General features: G+C 43.0%; 1 protein-coding gene across 4 annotated transcripts in view; it reads right to left on the bottom strand.

Annotated features, from left to right (window-relative positions):
* Positions 1-302: 302 nt before the first annotated feature.
* Positions 303-13,375, bottom strand: part of cdc42ep4b (CDC42 effector protein (Rho GTPase binding) 4b) — a 41,497-nt gene continuing 28,424 nt past the window's right edge. The window contains exons 1-2 of one of the 4 annotated variants that reach the window (XM_034708817.1): positions 7,057-7,140; positions 1,848-5,205 (exon numbers count right to left, since the gene is read on the bottom strand). In XM_034708817.1, the coding sequence (XP_034564708.1) occupies positions 4,017-5,012 (996 nt within the window). In that variant the 5' untranslated portion in view covers positions 5,013-5,205; positions 7,057-7,140 and the 3' untranslated portion in view covers positions 1,848-4,016. Of the gene's footprint in view, positions 5,206-5,361; positions 5,457-5,878; positions 5,988-7,056; positions 7,141-13,375 lie in introns of those variants that run through there. The other 3 variants (XM_034708815.1, XM_034708816.1, XM_034708814.1) reach the window with 3 other exon arrangements.

Below are 13,375 nucleotides of genomic sequence, written 5' to 3'. Positions count from 1 at the left end.
CAATGTCAGGCTGGAGGGGTCTAATTAGCTAACAAGACTCATCTCGCCCGTAATGTGAAACCTGTTCATAAAGTTTTATCGTTCATTTCAGGGTTATTTATGCTGAATAATCCAGCCTGAGTGTGTTTGTGGAAGCGTGGATTGTGCCTAAACTCTCTCCATCAGTCAAATTTCTTGGGTTTTCTGCGTGAAGGTCGTGTTTCAGCGAGAGTTCTGCCTGTTTTGGAAGCAGGATGTGAATAAACTTGCAAAATGAGGCACTTTCTCCCTGCAGAGATGGAACAAAAACAGCTGAGTCACGGTTTAAAGATTACCAGCTTTGCCTTTTATTGAAAAATATAGCTGTTATTTCAAAGACAAGGAAAGAAATGAAGGTAAATATATTAATATACTGTAAAACCAGGGGAAGGAAAAGGAGAGGAAGACAGTACATACCTAGCATAACACTACAGCCACTGAATAGGAGAAAAAAAACTTTCTACAGCTGAACTTTGAGCTGGTTGTTTTTCGCTGTCCTTATCTTTTCTCACCACTCGCCAAACCACAGCTGTCAGGGCCGTGGAAACATTTAAGCAGACCTGAGGCACAGAGTATTTGCAAATTCCTTTATATGGTTTATTCTGGGCCTGCTTAGGAGTTTCCCACAGAGCAACACAACACATGCCAGAAGGTTTGGACAATTACAAGAAAGTATTTCAGTGTTATTTAAAGGTGACATATTATGCTCTTTTTCATGACAATATATTGGTCTAAGAGGTCCCCAAAACATGTCTTGGAAGTTTATTGCTCAAAAAAACACTTTGAAATCAGATTTTGGCATGCCTGTAAACCCCTCTTTTTCAGCCCTGCTCAGAACAGGCTGTTTTCTGTGTCTGTGCCTTTAAATGTGAATGAGCTCTCTGAGCACGCCCCCTCAGGAAGTGGATGTGGCCTCGGCTCTCCAGCATGTTGATCTAATGTTCACATGTTGCATGCATAGACATGGCTGCTCACAGACCTGCGTTACTTCAACCCTCTGAAGTTGATCCAGAATCTGATCCTGACGGAGAGGCGCCTGCAGCAGGACCTTTCTGAACGATTGGTCACAGATTTAGTGTTTCTTGTTGTTTTATTTGTCAGTATGTCGACGTGCGTCTTGGTACACAGCGACGAACATGTAGCTATGTAGCTATGCTAACTAGCGCTAGCACTTTTCCATAAAAAATAAAAATCATCCACTAGATCTTCAAATCTGCAGACGTGGGGAGTAAAACCGACCTTTGTGTTTATTAAGACATCCTACAACTAGCATGCCTCCCTCCTAAGCTCCTTGTTAGCACACGTGTGTGCAGGTAATGAAAAACGGAGGAGGGGTTGAGGACTGAACAAGCTCTGAGCTCTGACTTCTGTTACAGACCGGATGGCGTTGTGACGTATGAAAAACACTGAAAACTGAAACGGCTCGTTTCAGCACACATTTACAGAAAGGTGGAGAAATCAGAACGGGTAGAATGGATTTTTTTCATTTTCAGGGGGGAGGGGGGTTGTAGACATGCTAGGGACACATATTTCAGGTAGATAACCATTAAAAAGTCAATTTTGCATGATATGTCACCTTTGAAGTCCATAATTTGACATTTACCTCTTCCAAATTGCAGCAAGCGTAATCCCACGATTGTTGGACTTGCAAATACAATTTCACCACGACTGCTTTTTTAGTGTTAACATTCCTCCGATTCTCACGCTGTAATCACACTCACACTGCTCAGAACAAAGATTGTTTGCTGTAATAATCAATGGCACAAGTCATATTTACATTACATGATTTTTTAAAAATGGCGTAGAAGGAGTGTTTCTGCGATTTTCAGAGTGTGGGATGAAAGTGAAAGATTGCAGCTTCCCCAAACAATCCACAAGTTTTTTAATCAAAGTAAAGACATCTTCAAATTTGGCCCATTTACATCAAAAAAGTGTCCGAGTTCTGACTCAAACCATACTGCAAGTCTATACATAAGCAAAACAAATTAACACAATTAAACATTCTGCTATCATTTTCCAATAACATGGTTAGAACATACTTGGCAATTTCCTCCAGTTTGCTTTCATTCTCACATCATCTTACAACCGGGGTCACGGGGATGTGGTTTCCAAAACTATACAATAAACCCAAGAAAGAATGGCACAGCATCCTGATTCTGTATGTACACACCTGCATCAACGCCACTATGGGGAATATAAGCGTCCCATTTTTTTTTAAACGTGGCAACCAGTTCTTGAACGCTTCTAAAGACATGAATCATGGGCACAGGAAAGAAAAGTACGCCCCTTTATAGGCTTAACTGAAGTAACCTGGAGGAGCCAAGTGAGTGAGATTACAACTAAACACATGAAGAAGAAAAAAAAAAAGAGCCAGAGAGAGAAACAGCCCACCTGTCTGTTCCTGACCCTGCTGTTCCTGGAGCACTTCCAGCTGGTCGGACGCCAGTAATCCAGCACGTTTTTAATGAGTAGACTGGGAAAGTCCAGATGATTGGTTGATTTAATCATCTGTTTCTGCTGTGTGATTTTGGGTTGTGTAGAGGAGATGAGTCTTATCACCTGTGGGGGCCCGCTTAAGGAAATATCTGCCACTCTCAACAGCACCGCCCTGAGACATACCCGATGCCCGTCTGTGAAGTTTCTGCGCTCTAATAACACCTGGAACATGTTTTCACATCCTCTCTCTGCCCTCAGGGACCAACCAGAACTATTCATTTAGATTCAACCGCTTGCTTTTTTTTATTTTATCTCCTCAAAAAGTCCCTTTCTCGCTTATGCCTTTCTGCTGACCTGCTCATGCTACCAAACTTAGTAATGATGTGGAGTGACCCAGAAAACACACCACAATCACCACTCCTGTCCTGTTTTTGTTAAAAGTACAGGACACAAACCACATACAAAAGGCCTCTTTTTGAACATTTCACATTTTTACACACATAGGTCCTTGGTTCCTAATACAGGCCTCCCTCAAATATAACAGCCAAAGTGATTTGTGTCTACTGGAGACTTAAGTGCCATGTAGCAGACTATGGTAGAAAGAAACGGGCTCTCTCCGTAGTACCAATAACATCTTTTAAGTCAAGAAACACATTAGAAAAAAAAACCCAAATCATCAATTTTAAGACTTTGTAGTGCACGATAAGACTGATCCATCCCTTATTAACATAAATGAATAAATACCACAGCTGTCTGACCTTGCTAACAACGAGGAGACTAAATAATACAACAGAAGGATCTACCAAACGGATAAAAACAACCTCGACAACAGTAGACCAGCCTCCAAAAGAAATAGAAAAAATCCCCACTTAAAGTAAGACATGGAAAAGTAATCACTACTTTATCTATTTAGTGTTTATGCCAAACACTTTCATTGGCAAATGATGTCCTTCCCCCTCTCCCTTGTACAAATTCTGTAATCCACACATCTTCATCAAGTTTGAGCCCTCACAGATCCTCCCTTCTCCTCACCTCACACATCACACAACAAATGTGATATTAATGTGACCGACAGCCGGGGGGCACAGCTTCTCTGACCTTGTGGTCAAGCTTTACTCCCCCCAGACCATGAGTGTGGTGCTCATAACCAATGGCTTGCTGTTTTTTTGTTGTTGTTACTTTTTCCAGTTCTGCACCTCCGAGGAAGAAAAAAAGGCTTTGGAGAACAGGCGCCAGTATCGTTTCAAAACTGGAAATTCCCAGTCGTAGTAAGTTCAGAGTTTGATGCTGCATAAATCTGCATTAACAACCCCGCACCTTCAAGAGTTCCGCTCTGTGAGCAAGCCTTCTGCAGTCCGCTCACATCTTCTTGCTACAGCACAGTGAGTAAGGCCTAATTGGTTTTATTTATGATGTTGAACAAAGTGTACAATGATTATACCAATCTACAAGGAGTGGTCCTGCCTCCTAATCATCCCTCCTGCCTTTCCCAGCTCGTGATAGCCTCCCAAAGTCTGGATTTGTCCTTCCAGACCGTTCGTAAAAAGTGACACCAGTTTGGTTTACACTCGGATCTCGTCCTCGTCGTCATCCATAAAGGTGAAATCTCTGTCCTCCTCCCCGCGTGGCGAGCTGTACTTCGCGCTGTCCGTGTCGCCGTCATGGTGGTACTGCGGTTTCTCCTCGGTGGCCGACCCCGAGCTGGACACGGAGTAGCTGTCCAGGTTGTGGTGGTTGTTCCTGGTTTGTAGCTCTGGAGTGTAGGGGTCCTCTATGGTCTTCTGCTGGTACATACTGCGAGGTGGTCTTGCGGGCGCCCTCTCCTCGGCATCCTCGTCGTCAATGTGGGGAATATTGGAAGGTGAGGCGCGTCCATCGCTGCCCTTCCCTTCTTCGTAGCCGAGGTCATCCTCCTCCCAGCCTTTCTTCTCCATCACACTCAGGATGTCCCCGAGCATGGAGGGCCCCAAGTCGATGTGGAAGGACATCATGGACTCAGCGTGCTTCATCCCGCCGCCCTTTGGCATGGATGGCGGCAGGTCGGTGAGTTCACCGAAATTACGCTCGTCCAACTCTGCGTCTAAAGTTGCCATTGCTGCTGCGCCATTCACCGGCTTGGCATCAATCTCCATCAGCGTCTTCATGGGGCTTGAGGAGACGCTCTTTGTTAGATGTCCTCTGCTCATATCGTCATTGTTGAGGTAAGGCAGTGATATGGCATTTTTCACATAGGCGGATGATCCACCAGAAGACGCCATCGAGTTGTACTCGTACTTGTCCCCTCGGTTTACTGACTGAGACCGCTTGCTGCTTCTGAAGGTGCGGGACAGCAGCCCCGGTTTGGGGCCCGGGGAGCTTTGCTTTGGTTCTGGCTCCCTCGGAGGCTCCCCTGATCGAGTGCTGAGAAACGAAGTGTCCCCGAAGGCGTCACCTCCTCGGCCGACGTGCATTGTGTGGCGGAAGTCCCCCAACGGAGCGCTGATCATCTCTGGGGTCAGGTCAGCCCGTGACCGCCGCTTCGACTGGTTAGTGTTAACCAGCTGCTTGAGAATAGGCATGATGGCAGTCTTTTATTTATAATCCACAAGAAGAAGAAGAAATGGACTTGGTTTTGTAGCAGTTTGAGGAATTATTTTTGGAAGTTTGGGGCAACAGTTCCAGATGTTGTCAAAGCAAGTAAATGTCCAGGTGTTTATTGTCTGCAGACATTCTGGTCGTCCAGGGCTGGTTTCATCTTACTGTCGGATCAGCCTGTGAAGAAGAAGAATAAAGATCATTAGAGCCACATCATTACTTGCGTCGCTTTGCACCTTGGCATTTAGTGTGGAAAGTTGCAATTAATGCCAGCCACCATCTCAGTCAAAGGAAAATGTAAAGTACCACTTTAAAAGCTTCTCTATTAATCACCAAGTTCCTTCTGTTTTGATCTGCATCGAGAATGGAAAGTTTCATTGCCAAGGCTTGAAAATGAGGCCTCACTTGAGTGGTTCTAACTAGAAAAGGCTTTTCTATGCCGAAGTCTGAGGGTGTTACATAATGGTGGAGAAAAGCTCTCTCATCCGCAGTTCACAGCAACTTCAACTCATTTCAAACCAGTGCTTATACCCCCCCCCACTGAAGTTGACCCCGGTAAAGTAAGTTTCAATTCAAATGTTCCTGTGCAATTCTCCTAATACATTTTTTAAGCTCTGGCTGTCAACTCTAATAGGCTGCTGTCGCATTCAGTTATTTTTTCAAGTGGCTGCAGTGTCCGCTGTCACTGCTGTGCTTTAGTTCCCATTTAGGCCCCTGACTGTTACATAACCCAGCGAGACACAGGATACTGGGAGCCAGAGCGGTTCAAGCTGGCAGGAATATAAAGAGAGGAAAGAAAAAGGAAGAAGAATGAAGTGGAACGGCATTTCTTCGGCGTGGATCGACTTACAGCAACAGCTCAGAAAGTCCAGACGTGCTACATTCTGTTCTTGCCCTCCTATCATCAAGAGATCAAGTGTTCCCACTTCTGGTTCTGCATGTCTCTCTCTATTTTACCCAGGGTCTTGTAGCCTTGAGGGTGACATTTGAGTATCACTACAGGCGTTTTTCGACCGGCAGAACTTTACCCCGGAACTAGGGACTTTACCCCTGAACTTAGTGCGTTTCGACCGGTGGACCCAGGGTCTAAATTTAGTTCAGGGGTAGATAATCTCCCCCCTAAAAAGCCCCTGCTAGGGGGGTAGTACTTTTCAAAGGTCCTGGGGCTTTTGGGGGGCAGGGCCTGCAATGCTGAACGTGTCTGATTGGTAGATTAACCGCAGTGTTCTTATTCCACCCGCCGTCCACAATAACATCACACACATCTGTGATTCACTTGATTTCTCTTTCTTTCATTTGTTCTATCTTTTTTGTATGTGTGTGTACTTTTCAAAAGAAGAAGCTGTGATTCTCTTGATTTAGCAGCTTGTAACAGCAGTCTTCTCTCAGCCCACCATTAATGCGTCTCTCCCGGTGTTACGGTTTTAAAAGTGACCCTGTAAACTTGAGACCTTTAGCTGAACGTGTAACAGTGGTTGTGGTGTTTACACAGTTGTTGAAACACAGAGGGAGTTTTAAGATTCAATATCCTCACTAGATATTTAATGATCGTCTAAAGACGTTTATGAGGGATGCATCTAGCTGAAAGTCGGCAGTTAACAGGGTCGCTGTTTAATCCAAAACACCGGCGATCTCTGCTGTGGCTTTTTTAGTTAAAAAGGATTTTAAAGCCGTGTTGAAACGTCTTTGCTACTCGCGCTTATCTCCTCTCATGTGTTGATTCAGTAAATCCATCTGTGATGAAAAGCAGCACCATCTAAAACAGTACGAGCTGAGTGTCTTTCATGCTAACAGGCTAACTGTTGTGATACCTGCCGATCCGTCTTCTTATCTGTGATGAATGGCATTCATCTTTGACTTACTGCCCTCTACTGATCTGGTGGTGTAGTGCATTTACTTTTTATTTCCTCCATACGTCACTGGCCTGATTTGCACAATCTATCCGGGGCTTCGGTCCCGCGGTCGAAACGCAGACGACAATTAGGGGCACAGAACATTTTAGTTCACGGTGGTCGAAATGCACCTTACCTTGTTTTTCTACTAATCACTCTATGGGCCACTCTCAGTTTGGTGATTGCCAAGTCATTGATTAAACCCTTTTGTGTGAGGGAAGCAGTGTTCTGTTGATTCAATGTGGGTCACTTTGATCCGGTACTTCCACTGATTATCTTCCACTCAATAAGCTGATAGTATGGCTCATTTCAACACTAAGACCCCAAGTGTCCCCAAGTCACCAGCAACCCAAGCCTTGAAAAACAATCTTGAATCAGACTCGAATGGAGGGGAGGTTTTAACGCCCTCTTATGTGCCAGCTAGACTTCACTGAATCCATGAGTTTCTGACACCAACAAGGGCCTCAGTTGTTTTAGCCAGACAGCAATGCCCGTCATCCTCAGTGCTTTCAAACCAGAGCTGGAGCCCACGCTCTAGAGCTGTATGCGTATCCCCTGCCCGCGAATGAATGGGGGCTTCCCTCAACAATATTCCAAAGCAACGTCATCCATGAAAACATTTGCATCTCTAACAAGAACCCATTCAATTGGAAAGGCAACTGTAGCACTAGAGCGAACAAAGGAGGGGGTTGATAGATGATAGACTCCGGGGCTGTGTTTTGTTCCCCTTTCCCAAAAGAGAGATCATTGCCAAAGGGGACTGAACTCTATCCAGTTCAAAGTGTTTATCTTCTATATTCAACAGCTCAATTCAAGATTGTTTTCAATGGTTCTGGCAGTGCTGATGAGGGAGATGCTCTTTCCCTACCACAAAAAAAGAAAGCAGAACAAAGAGCAAACGCTGTAAAGGAGCTGATTTTCGAGTTCTATTGTTAAAGAAAACCCCAGTTCAAGTTTACACTCTCACATAAAAGGAACTGGGGAGGGTTTACTGCTGCAAAATTCATTTAAAAAGCAACAGGATGCCAATTTATAAGATTATAACACAGAGCAAACAAATGCCAACAAAGTCTCCTTGAGCTGACTTAGTGGTGAGATAAATGCAGAATGATCTAGCATTAGCCGAACGCTTTACTACTCCATGCCTTGTGCAGAGGCCAATTAGTATCTGCAGGAAGAAAAGCGGCTGAATGTGCAAGTGACCACTCAAGACAGCTCATCGACTGATATGTTCCCCCCTCGCTGCACATAGCTTTGTATTTCTCTATGGCAACATCAGAAAGCAGAGCACTGGCTACCAGGCGAGCTTCCTGTCTCTAAGCCGGCCGGAGACAGCAGAGAAAGATTTGATCCCCCTACATGGAGAGATCGGCTCATTCAGATGGATTAACCCTTCCTGGTGGCCACATGCAGGGGCAATAAGACAAACGGCACAATGCTTACAGCTGCAGGGGGAAGCCGTTTGAAGTGCGTCGTCACTCCGAGACATTCAACCTCAGAATAAGATATGTCAGTGGGTGATCAAATATCAAAAGGTGCAAACTTCACACCTTAAAGTCATTCTAGGAAATGGCCCATTTGATGTCCTCTGGGGGCCCCTTGGTGTTTGATGAGGAGCAGTTTCAACCCCCCCCCCCCCCCCCCCCCCCTCCTCCCCCCTCAGGATCACCAGGACCCCATTATTGTGGGCATGACAAAAGATGAAGTACGGCCTGCAGGCAGTCCTGTCATATTCAACTTCTAGCCTTTCGGTACTTTCAAAAAGATACATCTTGAAGAATGTCATGTGAAGTTTACTGTTTCAAAAACAGCATTCCAGAGACTATTTGAAAAGAAGTGTCCAAATATTCTGCATGAAAACTGTAGCCGTGTTTGATGTTCTTTCACAGTGAGAGAAAGTATGAATGCATATTTTTGTCCGTCTTGGGAAACTACCCATGTTTTCACAGAGTATTAAGATACCTGTGACAACTTTATTCTCCCACTAAATGAATCACCCTGCAGGGTATAACAATTGTAATATCTTCTGAAGGGATAATGTAGAGTGAAAGAGTGGTTATGTGAAATAGAATCCCCTTCAGGCTGGACAAGACCCTGACGAGAACGCAGAGTGGTTTTATCCACCCTAAAGGGCTTCTATTTCGTATAACCATCCACTCACTGTACATTATTCCACTTATTACCCAGCTGCCGACAAAAGATGCAAACAAGTTGACTCTTAAGTATTGATCTAAAACTGATCTTAAAGTGATGTATCTATGCAGCAAAATCGACTTGCAGCGCTTCAATGGCACTTTCATTCTTTGTAAAGTCTCTTTCTTTTCCTGCTGGCTTTCTTAACAAATGCAGACAACAACATTAGCTATTTGGTCTTCATCTCTGTAACATTTCTTTAAAATTTACTTTCATCAAACCAGTCATATGACACTACCGAAGCTCATGCCGTGTTGCATTTGTGTTTGTTCTCTTCAATTTGCTCGAAGTCTTTTTCTTTCAGCTCCTTACCAGTTTTTGCACCCTTGTAATATGTCAGCTAATAACCACCAATCTAAAGTTGCGTGCTCTCAAAATAAGTTGAGTGATATCAAAAATGTCTTCCATGTTTTCTACAGCTCTCAGAAACTAATGTTTTTGCCACATGGTTAACAGGCAGGGTTAGAATCATGGACTTTATGAATGTGCAGGAGTCCTTTCAGCAGGTTTATTCAATATGATGTGTGGGATTTGATGGTCACTGGTGTTGTTGCTGGATTAAAATATCCTCCATGTTGACTACCAATGCTATCGTAAACTATGGTTTTTGCCACATGGTTAACAGGCAGAGTTAAAACCATGAACTTTATGAACTGTATGAATCTGCATGTTGATTTGATATGATGTGTGGGATTTGATTATCCCTGGCATGTTGCTAGATTAAAAATATCCTCCATGTTGTCTACAAATGCTATCAGAAATGAATGTTTTTGCCACATGGTTAACAGGCAGAGTTAAAATCATCAACTTTCTGAATGTGCAGGAGTCCTTTCAGCAGATTTATTCAATATGATGAGTGGGATTTGATTGTCCCTGGTGTTGTTGCTAGATTAAAAAACATACTTGATGTTGTCTACCTGAGCTATCGTAAACTATGGTTTTTGCCACATGGTTAACAGGCAGAGTTCAAACAATGAACTTTATGAATGTGCAATGAAAGGACTTTCAGCAGATTGATTTGATATGATTTGTGGGATTTGATTGTCCCTGGTGTTGGTGCTAGATTAAAAAAATACTCCATGGGTCTACCAAAGCTATCATAAACAAATGTCTTTGCCACATGGTTAACAGGCAGAGTTAAAACCAATTAACTTTATGAATGTGCATGTGGATTTGATTGGGGGGGGTTTGACCAATCAGAATCAAGTCTTTAACAGCTAGGTGATTAGAAAAAAAGCACCTTATAATACTATTGACTTCTATAGAAAGAGTGGACTATTTTGCTGTTTTACCTTCATGTTTCTCTGTGATTCGTTTCTCCATATTAGTTTATTTTGGGGGAATAGATAAAAGAAGATGCCCTGGTTCATATGCTTTCGCCTGACTCTGTTTGATCTGTGAATGGATGTAGAAACACGTCAGAACTACTCATAAATAAATAGATAAAAGTAAGAAAGCTCTTGCACATCATTGTCTAGACAGACTGAAAACAACATGTAGTCAGGGCTGCTTGTTTGCTCACATGCTGTGCTGAAGTCAGTCTGGCCTGTATGACCCGTACTACTCTAAATTCAGCTGAGGGCACATTTCCATCTCAGCAATCTGTTCACAGGCTCATTGAGCAAAACAGACAAACTGGTCGAACTCAAAGGACATAGCTCCGGATTGATGTGACAAAACGGACACATATAGCTGTGAGAGCACCAAACATGTCTGAATACGATCTTGTTTGCTGGAGATGAGAACCATCTCGTCAGTCATGGTGCCAGCCGGTGACGCTGCCTTTATGTAACCGAGCACTCAAAGTGCCACATGACTCCGGCTCAAACTGAGACAAGTGGCGACAGGGCCATGAATGATTAAGAGCATCTTATGTCGCTGGCAGGCTCTGATGAGTGCAGAATGACATCATAACAACCAGCGTGCTCGTCAGAGTTCAGTCCCACTCTTGTAATCCTGTGGATCACAGGAACCGTGCTATCCTCAGCTATCCCAGGCCTCTCTCTCCCTCTCTCCCTCTCTCCCTCTCTCCCTCTCTCTCTCTCTCTCTCTCTCTGTCTCTCTCTCTCTCTCTCCCCCAGCCAACAGACAGGGAGTAGAGTCATCCAATCACTGCTCCACTCCTGTCAAGTTAAACCAACAGGCGAAAGTTTCTGGTTCTATTTTTCACTGCTTATACATTTTTAAAAGATTTTTCAAAAAGAGGCTACAGAATAATTTATTCATGAAGAAGAAGCTTCCATGCAAAAGTTACAAGGAGCCAGGTAGAGGGGATTATACAACTGTTTTCCAGCATGCTATCTTGATTTTTACAGAATGGGAAAAGAGGTTTATCATTTATGGTCTCATGTAATCCAAACATGTTGAAATCTTTATGTCACATACTTCACTTCTATCTAACCCAACAAAAACTACAAAAATAGCTGTCTCTGTGGTCTTGAAAGCTTTTTAAGGATCTTTATTAGTCCCTCAGAATATTCAAATATGGAGAAGACTCATTCTGAGCCTGTGAGGGCGCACTTAATGTGTGACAATGAAAACCTGAAGTCCCTCCCTTATGGCAAACCGGCTCAACAAGCTAGTTATCAGTAATATGTGAACACTTTATTTGAATATTCTCAACTGAAACACTATTGGTTCAGATAAATGCCAACTGTTATCCTGAACAAGTCCTTCCACAGTTCCTTGTTTTAAATCAAAATATACAGTTAAATAGTACAATGGCGTATAAGGGCCTCCTGAAAGAAATTTGGGAACTAAGTTGGACATTTATGAGTCAGGGTTCCCACTCTTTTCCAGAGATCATTTTCCAGGACATTTCAAGGACATTTCCAATGATGATCAAGCTAGTATGACCGTCTAAATTTAGTTCCTAAATAGTCTAATATGTTCCTCTCAGTGAAAGTCTACATTGAAGACATGCACTCTATGGCTATCCATGAAATCATCTCTTACATGCTTAAAAATTATGGCAAATTGATTATAGAACAATGCAACCACAGATGGACAGCACTTCACTTTATTAGTGCAACCAAGCAACAATGGTGGGCAATTCTCATCAAAGCTTTCTCTTTTCTCAAAAAATACAAAATTAGCTAAGTAAAAAACAAAAAAGCCTGCAAAGGACTCTGGAAGCTGCCTTACTGAAATAAATAATAATAATAATAATCAGAGGATCAGTGCATAAATTGACCTAAATAGAACTGAATGACAAAAATGGCCACAAATGTTGAATAGGGATGTGTTTTTTTAACCTTGTTAGATCGCACACAGTCATGTTGGAATAACTTTCCAGGACAATCTGTGATTTTCCAGGACATTTTACTTTTTCTCCCATTTTCCAGGTGCTTTCCAGTACTGGAAAACTGGTCAACTGTTTTCCAGGTTTTCCAGTTTTTCCAGGACGCATGGGAACCCTGATGAGTCTAAAGTCCTAAAGTTAGGGGATAAAAGTTGTACTTTTAGTCCATGTATTGCCTTTATTTTACTTTGAAGGGGGAGGTCAGACAATCAGCCGGGCGCCTGATCTAAAATGAGGAACGTGAAGCATCTTGCAAAGTTTTACTTTGATGTAGTTTCATATAAACTTTCATATAATACTCAGTCTTTCAGCACATCAGCACCACATTGTTAGATGTATCAGTGTAGTAGAAGAATAGGCTAAATTAATAGATTGTGCTAGAACCTGAGTGTGTCCCAAAAAAAGGCAGGCTACTAAACAGCCTATACATATTTCTGCAATTGCTGTTTGTCCTCAGCTTATTGAGCATGACTTCAGGAGGTGATCCATGTTCCTCATTTTAGTGCAGAGGCAGGCTGTTTTTCTGATATGCCCCTATAGATCAACCATATCCTGTAATCTGGATTCTTTCTCAAAACAATACAACTTTATTATTCTCGTAAATTTACGACTTAAACTTCCTAATCCATCCATCAATATTGGGGTCACAGAGGGGCTGGAGCCTATCCCAGCTGACATTGGGTGGGAGGCAGGGTACACCCTGGACAGGTCACCAACCAATCACAGGGCTAAACTTGTTTATTTACAACTTTAATCTTGTAAATTTACAACTACTTTCTCCTATTTTACCTTTTATCACTTACAACTTTACTCACGTAATATTGCAACTTTTGCTTAATATCCTTTTTTGTGCCCCCCCCTCTTAATGATGCCCAGAGCGTCAACCTCCACTCTAAAAATATGAGTCCAATGTGGAAGTGCTAAAAACTGCAGTTCATCGAGGATCCACTAGGGGCTGGCT

This window comes from Notolabrus celidotus, chromosome 18 (genome assembly GCF_009762535.1).
Source record: "Notolabrus celidotus isolate fNotCel1 chromosome 18, fNotCel1.pri, whole genome shotgun sequence".
NCBI classification, from domain to species: Eukaryota; Metazoa; Chordata; class Actinopteri; order Labriformes; family Labridae; genus Notolabrus; species Notolabrus celidotus.
Note: the sequence above shows the minus strand (reverse complement) of the source record. Positions and strands in the feature narration are given on the sequence as shown.